The sequence below is a fragment of the Dendropsophus ebraccatus genome, chromosome 2, assembly GCF_027789765.1.
Source record: "Dendropsophus ebraccatus isolate aDenEbr1 chromosome 2, aDenEbr1.pat, whole genome shotgun sequence".
Taxonomy (NCBI): domain Eukaryota; kingdom Metazoa; phylum Chordata; class Amphibia; order Anura; family Hylidae; genus Dendropsophus; species Dendropsophus ebraccatus.
In genome coordinates, this window is record NC_091455.1 from 128,907,435 (window position 1) to 128,923,200 (window position 15,766).

The 15,766-nt window shown below is 42.6% G+C and overlaps 1 protein-coding gene across 6 annotated transcripts in view; it reads left to right on the top strand.

The window, feature by feature from the left end:
- NOD1 (nucleotide binding oligomerization domain containing 1) overlaps nucleotides 1-10,042 on the top strand; it is an 83,877-nt gene extending 73,835 nt beyond the window's left edge. For all 6 annotated transcript variants that reach the window (XM_069960281.1, XM_069960280.1, XM_069960282.1 and 3 more), the window contains 5 exons: nucleotides 1,813-1,896; nucleotides 5,585-5,668; nucleotides 6,152-6,235; nucleotides 6,702-6,785; nucleotides 9,497-10,042. In XM_069960281.1, coding sequence (XP_069816382.1) covers nucleotides 1,813-1,896; nucleotides 5,585-5,668; nucleotides 6,152-6,235; nucleotides 6,702-6,785; nucleotides 9,497-9,566 — 406 coding nt within the window. In that variant the 3' untranslated portion in view covers nucleotides 9,567-10,042. The remainder of the gene's footprint in view (nucleotides 1-1,812; nucleotides 1,897-5,584; nucleotides 5,669-6,151; nucleotides 6,236-6,701; nucleotides 6,786-9,496) is intronic.
- The last annotated feature ends 5,724 nt before the right edge of the window (nucleotides 10,043-15,766 follow it).

The window sequence follows — 15,766 nt, forward strand, 5'->3', positions numbered from 1 at the left end:
TTTGTGTAGACTGGCATGTGCATGTCTTAAGTTAGGCCCCACCCCCCTTTCCCCGTCCAGTTTTTCTAAGAGGCGCATGCCTGTTAGCAAACCAGGCCGGCTCTGTGCTCAGCGCAACAAATCTACTCCTTCTTCCAGCAGGGGTAGATTTGTATCATGATTTATATCGTGATAAATCAGGTGCGAGAGGAGGCCACGTCTCCTTCTCGCCTTGCTGCCCCCGCTCACCCAATGCGGCAGGTATTTGCCAGGGAGAAAGAGCGAATATTAGAAACATGGAGAACAAAAGAAAGGGAACAACAGGTGTTCAAATTACTATTATCAAGTTCAATAATGTGTAAATGCTATCAAGTTAGGAAGGATATACTAGTCTGATAGACTGAAGGGAATAGTAAAAATAACAGCCAAGGGCTCAAGTGTCCCACATATTTAGATTTAAAATAAACAGAATTAGAGGACTTTAAAGGGAAACACAAAAAGATGATTGTATCCAGGGAACCCATATAGATTGGAAACGAGAGTATTTTTGTTTACCTAGTACAATCACTTTCTCATATATATAAGTTATATTAATTGCTGCTATCACTTCCTGTTTTCAAGGTATGGAACTTGATTTCCTATATCTTGTTAACACAATTTTAAATACTATGAACATCTTACATACTAAAATACGCCTAGAGGGATGCCAATTTAATTCCAATATCCCCCAAGGATCTCTATCAGATACCAGAACTTGCTGTACATCCACCTTTTCCCTTAACCTATAGTGCAGCTGCTTCAGAAGCACCTTTTGCCTTTTCTTTCTGCTGGTAATATTAGCCAACATGAAACCAGTTGGAAAAGCCTTTCTGTTCAGGCAGATAGTACATAGGAATAAATGTATCTTACAGGAGTAGTTTACCAAAAAGGTGTTTCTTTCAAATCAGCTGGTGCCAGTGATTTGTAATTTACTTCTATCTCTAGTCTTCCAGTACTTATCAGCTGCTGTGTGTCCTGCAGAAAGTGGTATTAGTTCTAAACTGGAGAGCAGGAGAGGTTTTCTATGGGAATTTGCTACTGCTCTGGACAGTTCCTGACATGGACAGAGGTGTCAGCAGAGATCACTGTGTTAGGGCGGGTTCACACTACGGAATTCTCGCGGACAATGTCCGCGGAATTCCGTCAGCTGTCCGCCCGCACGGGCACGCGCTTTTCCGCCAGCTCCATAGACACCATTCTATGGGCCGGCGTATTCCGCGATCCGCTAAAAGAAGTGACATGACACTTCTTTCAGCGTATAGCGGAATACGCCGGCCCATAGAATGGTGTCTATGGGGCCGGCGGAAAGGCGACCAGATGTGCGGGCGGACAGCTGACGGAATTCCACGGACATTGTCCGCGAGAATTCCGTAGTGTGAACCCGCCCTTAGACTGGAAAGAATACACCACTTCTTGCAGGACATACAGCATCTGATACGTACTGGAGGGCTTGAGATTTTTTTAATAGAAGTAAATTACAAATCTCTAGCACTTTCTGGCATCAGTTAATTTGAAAGAATTATTGGGGGTGAACCATCCCTTTAAGTGAAACATCTTGTGTATGTAGATTTCTCATGACAACTTTCCAAGGATGCTTTGTTTCCTATGGTAGTGCTACATAGCATTGGGTGGGGTGTAGATAGTAATTAAACATGCAGTATGTGGTTTTAATTGTACTATGAAGTTAAATTTTTTAGATAGGAACAGTTTAACAGTGAGGGAAAAGAGTCAAATAATAATACTCATTGATGATGTGCAATTTTACAAGAAAGCATTGAATGTATCTATTTGCAGAATGTGGGGGAATTGCATTGGTGATGAAGGGGCACAGGCATTTGCAGAAGCTATAAGAAATCATCCCCGCCTGAATCATCTAAGGTTTGTTTTAAGGTTGGCTTCTCAGAATTGTCATGTCTTGTTAACATTTGCAGATATTAAGTTAGAATATCCTCTATTAGATTTCGTAATAAAAAAATAAATAAGACACAGGACAACATAGAGCAGCATGCAGCACGATTTTGTCTGGTAACGGAAACCCAGCAGACTTCATTCAAATCAATGGGGTCTGTCAGGTGCCATCAGTGTTCATCATGTAAAGGATTTATGTTTGCTTGTCAGCACATGTGTCTGTGTCATCTTCGCTATAGGCAGCTGCATTGACTGCATGGCCTGCATTCTGCTAGCAGACTCTCATGACTTTACCTTTTTCTATTATTATTGCAGTTGTTACTGTACTTGCATTTTATTTATATATCAGTTTAGGTTCTCATATATCTGACCAAGGTTAACTTATAGGATTTTTTTTTTTTTAAGAAGTAGTTGCAGCTTACTACTCTCTCTCATTGCCCGAGGTTAACTAAGCTATGACTGCCCGGGTCATAGAGTACATGTCAAATGAATTAAATAGAAAGGAGCTTAGTCCTGAAGGTAATGTAAAATATTGCTAGGTTTAATGATAAGGTAATCAAGAGAATGAGAGTTACTGATATGTCATATATGAAAGTCTTTATAAATATGTATACAGTATATGCTACAGGGCCCTTTTGGTTTATAATATAATGGTATTAATGATGTAACTATACATCTAATAGCCACTGAGGAAGAGACCAAAGTACCTCGAAACCTGACGAGATTAATCTAGACTATGCTACTACCATTGAGTGCAATCAAGCCATCATTATCCCTGATATTGCAGCCACGGCATTAATGTTCTGCCACAGTACAGGCTGAGAATGGGGCCATGTTCGGATGTTTGCCTCCAGAGCAGTAACGAGAACAAGGCTTCCTGACACTCAGAGACTAGAGATGAGCGAACCTCGAGTATGCTCGAGTCCATCCGAACCCAAACTTTCGGCATTTGATTAGCTGTGGCTGCTGAACTTGGATAAAGCCCTAAGTCTATGTGGAAAACATGGATATAGTCATTGGCTGTATCCATGTTTTCCAGACAATCTTAGAGCTTTATCCAACTTCAGCAGCCCCAGCTAATCAAATGCCGAACGATCGGGTTCGGATGGACTCGAGCATGCTCGAGGTTCGCTCATCTCTATCAGAGACCCATCGCAGAGTGGATGTGCGGCCAGACCAGGAGGCTGCTGCACGGGAGAGGAGCACTCGAATCCCCAGGATGCGGGAGTGGTGACAGGTGTTGGTGGACATCAGAACACTTGCCTTTCACTTATGATTGTGCAGGATTTAACCCCCTAGAGAATGAGCATCGGGAGGCACTGTACTGATTATACACTTAGCACTTTATGCACGACACAGTGCTTTATAGAAGCATATCTACGCATAACACAATGCCCAGTAACCCAAGGACAATGGACATTTGTGGTCATTGGTGGCTCCTACAAAGTGTTTAATAACTCAGTACTGAGAAACACAGATCAGTTAACTAATGGAGTGCAAGGACTATTGCACAGCATACAGATCTAGGTGCATATACACACTACAAACTATTGCAACAATATATTCATTTTTTATCTTCTATTTTATTATTGTTGTTTCCTATTGAAGGGTTATATGTGTTGTGATTTACCATTATATTGTGAACCACAAGGGCTATGTGGCAAATATACATACTGTATTTATTGACACCTTTATATGTGACATATCAGTAACTCTCATTCTCTTCTCTCATTTTGATTTTGTCCATTGACTACCTTATCAATAAACCTAGCAATATTTTACATTACCTTGAGGACTAAGCACCTTTTTATCTGATTGATTTGACAAGGTTAACCTATGATTTACTATCTACTTTTTATTTCCAGGAGATCTGCCATTGAATATATGGTATTAAGACATTTTTAGATAAATGCATAGATGTTTTTGCATCAGCATCCATTGCTCTGGATCTGTCATGGTTTCAAATTATTGTCCATTGCATAACATTGTGTTATATGAATATATGACTCCTGTAACTTTGCTATCATTGGGGCCATACCAACGCCCCACAGCAAAACTTGTCAATATGCTTTCTGAGTGTTCACATTTATGACAAGCCATTCAAACATACCATGTGTAGATGAGGGTCTGGCATCTGGGTGGGGCATGTCTTTCTGATTAGAATCAACATGGTATGTGTTGACTATTTTCAGAAAATTACTGCAGTTTTAGAGAACCCCTGTAACTAAACCTAAACAAGTGGCCTCATCATTACTCTAAAGCTTCCATTACCTATTATTGTAGATTGCATGTGTAGCTTCTCTGAAGGAAACCAGGATGATCTTTTATTAATGAGACAAATCTGATGTTTATGTCATCATGGCCATTTGGAATAAATAGGATGTCCCACAAATGTTGATCGAGGGACTGATTGCAAGGAACACCATTGCATCTCTCATTGGATATAATGGAGAATGCCTTTGTGAGTTTAGGTCACACTTATCTGTAAATGGGAGACTCAGGGCTAAGTAGGGGTCTTGCTCAGAGAACGTGATTGTCTGATTTATCATTATTATTTGACTAATTTTCCCTTTGCTGTCCACAGCAAATTGGCTACTTACTTCCTTGAAAATACACCTGTTCTGTTTCAGCAATACCACACGACTTGTTACATCCATGTCCCATATGCCTGGCTGGGGGTCTCACTGTCTAGTCAAGGGGCGAGGTTAACAACAGGGTCTCACTGGAACAAGAAGCCAATGACTTCACAGGTTGACATGTTTTGTGCTGTTGAAGAATAGGCACATTTTCTGGGCAGTAAGTACATTATTTGCGTGCCCTTTAAGGGTCCTATTCCACGGGCCGAGCAGGGCCCGATCAACGATGTAAACGAGCACCGATCTGCTAGATCGGGGCTCATTTACTGGACCTATTCCACGGCCCGACAATCGTTAGCGAGGGCTGCAGGGACATCAATACCGATGTCCTTGCAGCCTACATTACCTAGCAGGGCTTCTCCTCCGCTCCGTCTTCCTCCCCGGATCCCGCGGCGCAGCATCAACTCTGGAGCCGCGGCGGTCCCGGACAGTGTTAGGCTGAGCGGTCTGACAGCACTGAAGCTGATGCTGCGCTGCGGGGCCCAGTCAGTAAGACTGAGCGGAGGAAAAGCCCTGCTAGGCAATGCTGCTTCTCAAATAGTCGGTCGCGTGATGCGCGGTGGGTGACCGATGATTTTAGGTTTGGACCTAAATAAACGATCAGCCGATAATACGATCATCAGCTAATCGTTTTCTCTATTCCACCGAGCGATAATCGATTATAGCTCCATGGAATGGGCCCCTAAGTCTCTTAATGATCTGTTTAAGCGCTTTATATAAACTAGCTAGAGAAACATAGCAGAATAGCGTAATCAAAACACTGCACGCTGGATTAGTAACTAAACAGGCATTAATCTTCTTCACTATGTTGGAGTGCCGCCTATTTCATCTTGTGTATTATACTTGGAGTGGAGCCTTAAACCCGGCTGCCCTGGGGTCATGCACCTATTTGTCTATAAGCCATCACAGTGCTGTTTAAGTGACTATTTTGTATTCTTATAAATTGTATATCTAATTCCTAGTATTATATGGTTATCAAACTAACACATCACATAATTTACTTCTTGTATCTGTCTCTGTAGTCTGGCCTGCAATAATATAAGCTCGGTTGGAGGTGTATACATTGCTGACGCTTTACAGCACAACAAATCTATCACAATATTATGGTAAATAACACTGTACACAAAGTTTTGAGTATAGTTACAATAACTACCGCTAATGCTGTTTTTTCTTTTCAAATTTAAAACTCCCCTCCTTATATGAAATGTGTATGTGGGATGGAAGGGTTTATGTGCAAAGGCTGATTTTACTTCCCAGCCCTGGTTAACACTGTGTGAAATGAATCTAGATAGATAAAACACCTGACAAGTTAATGACAGGGGCTCATAGTTTGATAAATTTGGCCTTTAGACTTAATGCCAACTTAAGGTCAGATTAAAACAAAACCTCTGCCTGTTGGCACATTTTCTTGCAGTTTAAGCCATGCCCTGATTGTACAGTAATGAATGGCTAAACATATGCGCCAAGATGGGCCAGATTTGCACATGATGTATGCCAAAGTTAAATGAAATGCACAGTGGTAAATCTGCCTGCTCTTGTTTTGTTTCTGCATGTGATTTTGGTTGATATGTTCTATGCTCTTCATATAGGTTGACAGAAAACAAAATTACAGATGAGGCAGCCAATCACTTTGCTGAAATGCTGAAAGTGAACCAAACTCTTAGACACCTGTGGTGAGATGATATATAGTAATGGCTGAAGTGACCTATTTCCACAACTTCTACTATTCCCACTCTATTACAAGGCCTACATTTCATAGAAATACTTTCCTATATTGATCTCCACCCCATGTCTTCCTGAACCATCATGATCTGCTTACATCCACACTCTTTACATGGGGATCAAATAAAAATACCTTTCAACATTGTTCTAAAATTTTCATCATGTCCGTTGGAAACATTTAGTTTAAAGTGCTGTTGGATTACTGTATTATTGCAACCTTTGGAACCGCAGTATGACAGGATACATATCTGTATTATGTAACTTACATGTTTCCAAACAACTTTTTTGGATTTATTATGACGGCCAACAATTATTGTTATGACAGCATTACCATCCCATACAGATAAGTTTGTAGAAATTGGTTTACTTAAATAAATGTTTTCCCTATGCTGTCTTTCCCATTTCTGCTCACTACAGGCTAGTTAAAAACAATATCACAAATGATGGAGCCAACATACTGGCAGAAGCCCTGGATCATAACACTGATTTGGAGGAGCTTTGGTAAGTATTAAGTGCTGCAAAAAACATTTTTGTTCATAAGGTTTTAAGTACAAAAAAAATAAACACTTTTTTTAGGCCACTAGTACCACTGAAGAAAAAAAAATTATTAGGCTTATTGAGAAGGCATGGTCTTCCACAGCCAAGCTAATTTATAGGTCTTACCCTTGATTTAAATTGCCCCTCTGGCTCAGACAACATTACATCTACATTGGTGTCTGGTTAATATGTACTTTCATAGCTTACAGAATGCTTATAAAGCGAATGAACCAGCAGGGCTGTGGAGTTGGAGCTAGTTTTGGCTGGAGTTGGAAAAAAATCCTTCAAAATTTCATAGGAAGTTTATAAATGTTCCTCATTATTATATTTTCTCACATACATTTAGTTTCTTCCATTTATCAGTGATAAAGTACTGGCCCCTATTAGATAAGGGTGGTTGGGGAGATGTTGTTGGTCACTATTTGGCCGTTTGTTTCTGAGCTGGAAGAGTCCATTGTGTGGGGGGAGATCTGTGCTGTTCCCTTCCTGGATGCTGGATGACTGTACATGAGCAGCAGTGTAACGTTAAGATTTCCTGTGTAATATAGAGAAGAAAAAGCCATAAGTAGTGTAACAGTAATCTTTCCTCAATCTTTTCTCTCTGGAATAAGATTGTGTGGCTGCAGCAGGCTGTGTGTGTATGCTATGGCTGCAGCAGGCTGTGTGTGTGTGCTTTTCAGAGAGAGGGTTAGAAATAAAAGGGGTAGGGCTAAGCAATATGGCCCAAAAAAAATCTCTATTAAAAAATTTAAAGATTTTTTTTTTTTTTTTTGCTAAATGAACAGAATTTTTTTCTCCTTCCAGCATCAGATACTATTTTAATGATGTTTGAGGCAACAACTGTATTGCTTCCCAGTATAGCAGTGCTCCCCCTGTGCCCCCATGTAGTAGACAAGCCCCCTCTGCACTCTATATAAGTAGTTTTGCCAAATATGTGCCCCATATAGTAAAGGAGATCCTCTTTGTGTCTCCATCTCACAAAGAACAGTGGACAACTGGAGTAGGCACTGGGCGGGATGCGTAATTAGAACTGAGTTAGGATTTGGGTGACTGGGGCAGGCTGGGGCACACTGTGGGCGACTGGGGCAGACTGTGAGTGACTGGGGCAGGTTATGGCACACTGTGGGTGACTTGGGCAGGCTGGGGCACACTGTGGGTGACTGGGGCACACTGTGAGTGACTGGGGCAGGAGGGCACATACCCAGTATACCTTTCTCCTCCTCTCACCCCAGGCACCCTCCCAGCCGCACACGGAGGTCCCTGATCTCTGGAGGAGTAGACCGCAGGGACAGCACAGTTCGGGTGACTGGGGCAGAGATGGTAGCGTCGCTGCGGTTACTGGAGCTGTACGGTGCAGTGCAGACCCCTGATCCTGCTGTACAGCTCCAGCACCCGCAGCGATGCTACCATCTCTGTCCCAGTCACTCGAACTCATCTAGCATTGTTATCAGTTTTTATTCTTGCATGATGAATATTTACTTAGAAACAGAGAAGATTATCAGCAAAGACGACCAACTAGTCTAGTTTGAAGTTGTCCAAGACATGGTGGCTGGAGACACACAAAAGAGGAAAATTTGCCTTGTATCTTTGCCTCTTTGAAGTCACCCCAGTATCATGTAGGACATTAGAAAGAAGCTGCTGAGTTTGATAAATAACTCCCCTGCGGTCTGATTGGCATTTATGAAGGAGCTGGAGTCTGACTCTCATGAAATTCCAGAGTTGGAGCTGAGACTTGTCTACTCCACAGCCCTGTGTACCAGAACATATGTGGTACAAATTTTTCATACTCACTGTGCAGCGCCATTCATCTGAGGATCCGTCCCATCCTGTAGGTATGGCTGGTTTTCATTATATGCAGATGAACGTGTTTGGTGCATTGCACTGGGGCCGAGCGCATCCACTGCATCAAATTCTCGCATTGATGACGTGCCTCACATGAATAGAATGAGGAGTGTCATCAATGGGAGGTGAATCTGTGCACTGTTCTAGGCCTGCAGGCCACCAATCATGCTTATCTTCATGTAATACAAACCATCCATAACTACAGAACTAGACAGCGGATCTCCTGATGAACAACACCACTGGAATCAGTGTGACCGTGCCAATTGGTGAGTTTGAAAAGCTTCTACCAGCATATGTCTTGTACATTCATTTTAAGTAGAAATTTACAGTACAAACGAAGCAAATGACTTCATTAGCTCGGCAATCTGTTTATTAGTCTTGTGCCTTTGAAGTCTGTGCTGCTCTGCCCCTGGTGGCTGGAAAAGCTGTGTCTAGTCCTGGCAGAAGTTTCCCAGGACTGGATCCAGCTTTTCCATACACCCGGGGTGGAGCTGCACGGAGCAGTATGGACTTTAAAAGCAGCAGGCTGATAAGCAGCTTGCCGAGCTAACAAAGCCACTCGCTTTGTGTGTACTGTAAATTTCTCTAATCTCTAATTTTAAGGATTATTGGAATATTCACACATTCCAGAAATACTTTTGGATTTTGCCTGCATATTCTATAGTTAAAGCCACTGCAAAATACATTATCAAAGTGATGAGATTTAACACATTTTTTAGTTGTTACTGAAATGTGATTTTGTTAGCAGATATTTCAATATGTGCCATATTTGTTTGTAATATGTGCTTTTTCATCTATAACTAGTATCACTAGTACCTTTTCTTTTTTTTCAGTTTACATAACAACCCCCTTACCCTTTATGAAAACGAACCTTTTCAGATAAACTCAAGGATAAAAACTTAAATCTGATTCCTAAGGAAGATCCTGAAGACTGATAAGACCAGACACATTTGGGCACTCACTCCAGTTACTCTTTACTGGCCATGGCAATATTGTATGCAGCACCTTGTTATATGCTATCAACTCACAATGTTAAACACACTATAAGCTGAAAGGCGTTAAGATTTGATAAGAAAATCCTTCTTTGTAAAGAATATTGGCCTACATTTACATGACAAATTAAAACAAATCTTATGCATAGTGCATCAAAAGAGTGAAAGGTAGAGATGAGCGAATTTACAGTAATAAATCGAATCACTTTGTTATCTCGGAAATCTGCTCATCAGCCTGCTGTTTTTAAACTCCCTGCTGCTCCTGGTGCTGGGAAAAGCTGGATCCAGTCCTGGGAAACTGGGAGATGTTTTTCTAGACTGGATCCAGCTTTTTGCAGCACACAGGGAGGAGCGCCAGGGAGTTAAAGTGACTCTGTACCCACAATCTGACCCCCCCCAAACCACTTGTACCTTCGGATAGCTGCTTTTAATCCAAGATCTGTCCTGGGGTCCATTCGGCAGGTGATGCAGTTATTGTCCTAAAAAACAACTTTTAAACTTGCAGCCCTGTGCCCAACGGACGTGGCTTAGAATATCTGTGCCCTAACTTTGCACCACCCCTCCGTCCTTCCTCCCCACCCTCTTTATCATTAGGAATGCCACTGGAACATTTTCTCCATGCTGTGACACTGCACAGGTGTCTTAACAATCCAGCCCATGTGCCGGGCTGACACAGGTGGGGAATAGGAGACAATCTGCCTGGGGCATTCCTAATGATGAAGAGGATGGGGAGGAGGGAAAGAGGGTGTGCCTGCCTAATGCATAGACAATCTAGGCCACGCCCGTTGGGCACGGGGCTGCAAGTTTTATAAGTTGTTTTTTATGACAATAACTGCATAACCTGCCAAACTGACCCCAGAATAGATCTTGGATTAAAAGCAGCTATCCGAAGGTACAAGCGGTTTGGGGGGGGGGGGGGGGGTCAGATTGTGGGTACATGGTAGCTTTAAAAGGCAGCAGGCTGATCGGCCGGGGATTATTGCAGGGATAATGAAATGGTTTGCTTTGTTGTTACTGTAAATTCGCTAATCTCTAGGAAAAGGCATTGTTAAAAAAGGAAGTGGGGCTTAGCGGGAACAGAGTGAACATAGAAAGGGATGTGCCATGTGGCAAAATTATGGTGTGCAGTTTTTACCTAAAGTAACTAATAGTTGGTGTGATAGTCAAGATATGCACCAGTTTAATCAAAACAGCCTGAGCCACTGTGATACATCGGTAGCATTTGTAAATGGTCTAGTCTGTGTTTGCACCATCCAAAGCTGGGCATATGCCTTCAATAACTCTCGGACAATCAATGTTCTGGTGGCGACTTCTCTCTCTGAGAACAAAGGGGTCAGGAAGTGATTTTCAATCACACCCGACCCCTATGTCGGTAGAGTGTCAGGAGAGCCCCATACACTTTATACTGATGGCCAAACTTACATCTCAAGTATAAAATGTAGGAAGATCTTAAGAATTTGACAATATTTGTAAATCCTCCCAGTGTATCCACTACATAGATAAAGTACAAATATATGTTTTAAGAAAGATAATAGTTTGCTAGGAAATAGAAGGGGTCATGTGGAATTTTAAAAAATTCCAAACTTCCAAAAAAAGTGCCAGACCTATCCAAAGATTGCTCCCGATTAACGTGTCTATACTACACTTCTGTCATCTTCCTGGTTGTTTTTGCCACATGGACTTTACACGGCATTGGCTGTTCCTTTGAGCCATTTAGGTGCTACAGTTATTTATTTAAGTTGCCTAAAGGCGGTGTGCAACTTTCTAGTAAAATTTGTGAAAATAATCCACCAGATTGTGGCACATACATCTGTCGCACAATATACCACTTTAGCATAACAAAAGCTAGAGAAGCAGCAGATTGGCAATATTAGACAGATGGTGCCAAAATGAGTAAAGTCCATTTATCACAATTGTATATACAGTACCACTGAATGGAAGTCAACTTACTGCTAGACTACCATAGTAAAGTTGGACCAGTGTGTGATAGTGCAGCTTTACCAATTTACCTCAATGGAGCAGGGCGCAGCCATGTTTTTCTTATTCTGGACAACCCATTAAATATGCTTAATGTATAAATATCAATAGAACAGTGGTAGTGTCTATGGCAACCAACTAGATTTAAAAAAATAAGGTTATAGAAGAGAAGCAAGCCTAGTCAATCATAGTTTTTCTACATGATTCTACTATGGCTTTGTGTGATTGTTGGGTTGACTAATTTACATGCAGAAGCTACAGCATCAATTATTTAATAGATCTGCCGTAGAGATGAGCGAATTTACATAACAAAGCGAGGCACTTAAAGGACAACTCCCGCAATTTTTTTAATTCTTAACTTTGCAATGTGTGTTAGTCACCTGCCTGGAGCCGTTCCGCTTCTTTTCCTCCTCCACCCCCCCCCCCAGAGAAGTAAAACAAAACAAACAAAAAAAAAACTATACTTGCGCATTTGTTGTTGACCCCATTATCTTTCCCGCCGCTATTTTGTGACACAAGCGGGGGGCAGGCCTGGTCTTCCTCTGCTTCCCTGTCATCCTTTAGAATCAATGGGAGCAAAAAGGCTACCAGCAGCTGTTTCATTGGCTGAAATGCATCACATGGCTTCCATCTTGCTCAGCTCTGATTGGCTGAGCAAGCTGGAAGCAATGTGATGCGATCCAGACAATGAAAAGGCTCCTTGCCATGGGAACCCAGAACTAAAGAAGATCCGATTTTTGAAGGGCGATCGACTGGTGAGTATAGGGCTCTATGTCTGTTTATGTTTTTTTTTTTCTCCTGACGCGGGAGTTGTCCTTTAAGTTTGCTCGGCCGTCGGCTTATATGCCAGCTGCCTTTTTATCTCTGTGCCGCTCCCTGCCACTCTACCCCAGGTGCCTGGAAAAAACTGGATCCAGTCCTGGAAAACTTCTCCCAGTTTCCTATGACTGGATCCAACTTTTCCAGGCCCCCGGGATGGAGCGGCACAGAGATCAGAGACAGACAGCGTATAAGCCAAGTGCCCAGCAAACAAAGCGCTTCATTGTAAATTTGCTAATCTCTAATCTGCAGTCCTTGAGGCCCTCTGTTGGTACTACATAGAATACTAATACCTGAACATGTGCCCTAGATACTGTCTGCCAACAAAGAATATTTAAAGCAAATGTACCATTGCATATGTATAGAACGGCGCTGGCACAGGGAAGCCGCTTTTGTGTTTCTTTTTTTTTGTACCGAGGCCCGGTTCCCGTGTACGTCGCAGTTCTATTCCCCCGCCCCTCTATAAAGCGGCTCCATTTTTTCTAGTGGAGCTGCATCATAGAGGGGCGGGGGTTTCCTCCCAATGGGGGTGGGCCGGCCTCCTTCGGTGCTTCACCCCCGTCCCGTGCCCGGGGGATAGAATGGCGCTGTACAGGGGAACTGGCCCAAGCTTCAAAAAAAGGACTATACATGTGCAGGATTTAAAGGGAACGTACCTAATGGTACATTCGCTTTAAAGTGTGCTTCTTTGCACCATCCACAAGCTTAGATGATGCACATTAAACTGACACTGTCACCCCCTTTTTGGATCATGATTTCTCTACACAAGTGTAAAGGGTAAATTTTGCAGTTTTCATACCTTATTTTATATCATACGTCATGGTGCTTGTTCCAGTAAAAAGTGATCTTTTATCATCTGCGGATTGTGCTATCTGGGTGGGGCTTCACGGCCGAAGCGCCACTTAGCCCCGCCCACAACAACACCATTGGCCATGCCCCCATGGCATAATTGCAGCATAGGCCCACCCCCTTAGAGGCCATTGGTATGGGCTGACCTAGAGGGGGTGGGGCCTAGACCTTTACGCTGGCAGTTTCAATAGTCGTCAAGGGGCGGGGCCTATGCGCACGATGATGGGGCAGGGCCAACAGTGTTGTTGCGGGCGGGGCTAAGTGGCGCTTCGGCCGTGAAGCCCCTGTATAGAACTTGTCTGTGTCTTCTTTCAGCTCTAAAATTGCATTATTTTATCAGTTGACAGGTTCAGTGCCAAGGTGGGGCTTCATGGCAGTTGGGCTCTCTCTCCCAAGAGAGAAATCGCCCAAATGCTGTGAAGCCAAACCTAGGCGATACTGTTGACAAATTAAATGAAGTGATTTTAGGGTAGCTTTACACGTATCGTATCGTAGTGGACTGTCTGCTGATCCACAGCAGATTTTACAGTGCAGATTTGATGTTGTATACATTCATCTAGTCAAATCTGCTGCAGATCCGCAGCAGAAAATCCACTGCGAAACGGTACGTGTGAAGCTACCCTCAGGGTGCGTTCACACATACAGGATCTGCAGCAGATTTGATGGCGCAGATTTGAAGTTGCAGATTCAATGCACAGTAACTCTGGGCCATGAAATCTGCTGCGGATCTGCTGGAAATTTCATATTTGCGCCATCAAATCTGCTGCAGATCCTGTATATGTGAACACACCCGTAAGCTGAAAATACACAGACAAATTCTATACAGGTATATATTGAATGTGCAGCATCTAAGCTTGTGGATGGTGCGGAGAACAACACAGAGTAAGGGGGGGGGGCGCGTGTGTGTGTGACATTATCACTTTACTTAAAAGTTTTTCATCTTTGCCCCCATGTTGCACACTGTTTACTAGGCTTCCATCAAAGGGCTTGTTCAAACATACACAATTTATATGATCCCATATTGCAGTAATTTACAAGTGACAAAATGCAACATTGTAGCAATCAAAAAAAATTAAAATAAAAAACCTACCCACACAATGTAAATAAAAAAGGCATGAGGTGAAAGGTGCATTGGTTTCTTCCAAACAAAACCTTAACATATCATTATTGTTTTGGCTTTTAATTTCCCCCACTGACATCAGTCTTCTATACGATTAGTTCTAAGATCCGGGGAAGTCTGGCTGTTTTGAAAATTGGTCAGGGAGGAATTTGATAAGTATGAACTTACCCATGCCCGTGGTGAGTGGCAGGTCCAGCCTCAGGACCGCCTTTGGACAGTCAAGTGACTGGGGCGGGATGCCCAGTCCATTATCCGAAACACAACATCCGTTATTACAACATAGGAGAAAATTTCTGCCGGCAGCGGTCCCGAGGCTGGTCCGAGACTCACGGCAGGCATGGGGAGGGGTGCTTACTCTGCCAGCTGCCAGAGTTTCTCCTTAAAGTGACTGTACCACCAGGCCCAGGAAGAAGCACTCAAAGCGGGACGACCCACCCTTAGTGGGAGGAAACCCTAGCCCCTCTATGATAGGGTTCCATTGATTCTAATGGAGTCACGTTATGGAGGGGGTGGGGTGAGTCGGCCCGCCTCCAGTGCTTCAGACTAGGCCTGGTGGAACAGTCACTTTAAAGTAATCCAGAACTGCTTATGTCAACAGCAAAAAAAAAAAAAAAAGTGTTAATGTATCCAAATGTAATTCGACAGCTGTTTCTTGCTGCCCAAACTACAGCCAGCATGAGACGGACAGGGTGTAGCAGTAGAGCAAACTGATTCACACACATACAGGGAGCAATGTATCACTCACTAGGATGACCAGTTACCTTGTGGCTCTGAGTTTCACAATCATAGTTTGCTGTACTACCATACCTGTCTATGTTTCATGTTACCCGTGGGTCATGCTAATGAAACAGCTGCCAGATTCACCAATTTTTCTAACCAAAATACATTTATACATACAGAAACGTTTAAGGATATTTTAACGTGATACTATTTTTACTTTTTGGACATGTATAATTTAGAGAATTTCTATATCTTATAAACATGCATAGCACATGACAAGTTTTACATTTTTTTTTAATATAAAATGTTAGTATTTGTATTATTTTAATGCACAGAAATAAATTTTACATTTTTTTGAGTGCTGTTGGTACTATATGACTTGTTTTTTTCCCAAACAATTTTGTGCAACAGTCAGGGCAGCTATCCATAGGGCAGCTTGAATTTCTTGCCTCAGGTGGTGCTCTGCTAGAATTGAAGGGGCAGCAATTCAGCCTCCTGCCAATAGTCCTGCATACACTTCTGTATGCAGGAGAGTGCTGAGTCACATGTGCCCCATGGTCCTTAGGCCTAGTGTGGCGCAACATTGGCCTGACTTTAGAGGGGAAGACAGAGTTGTAAGTACTGTG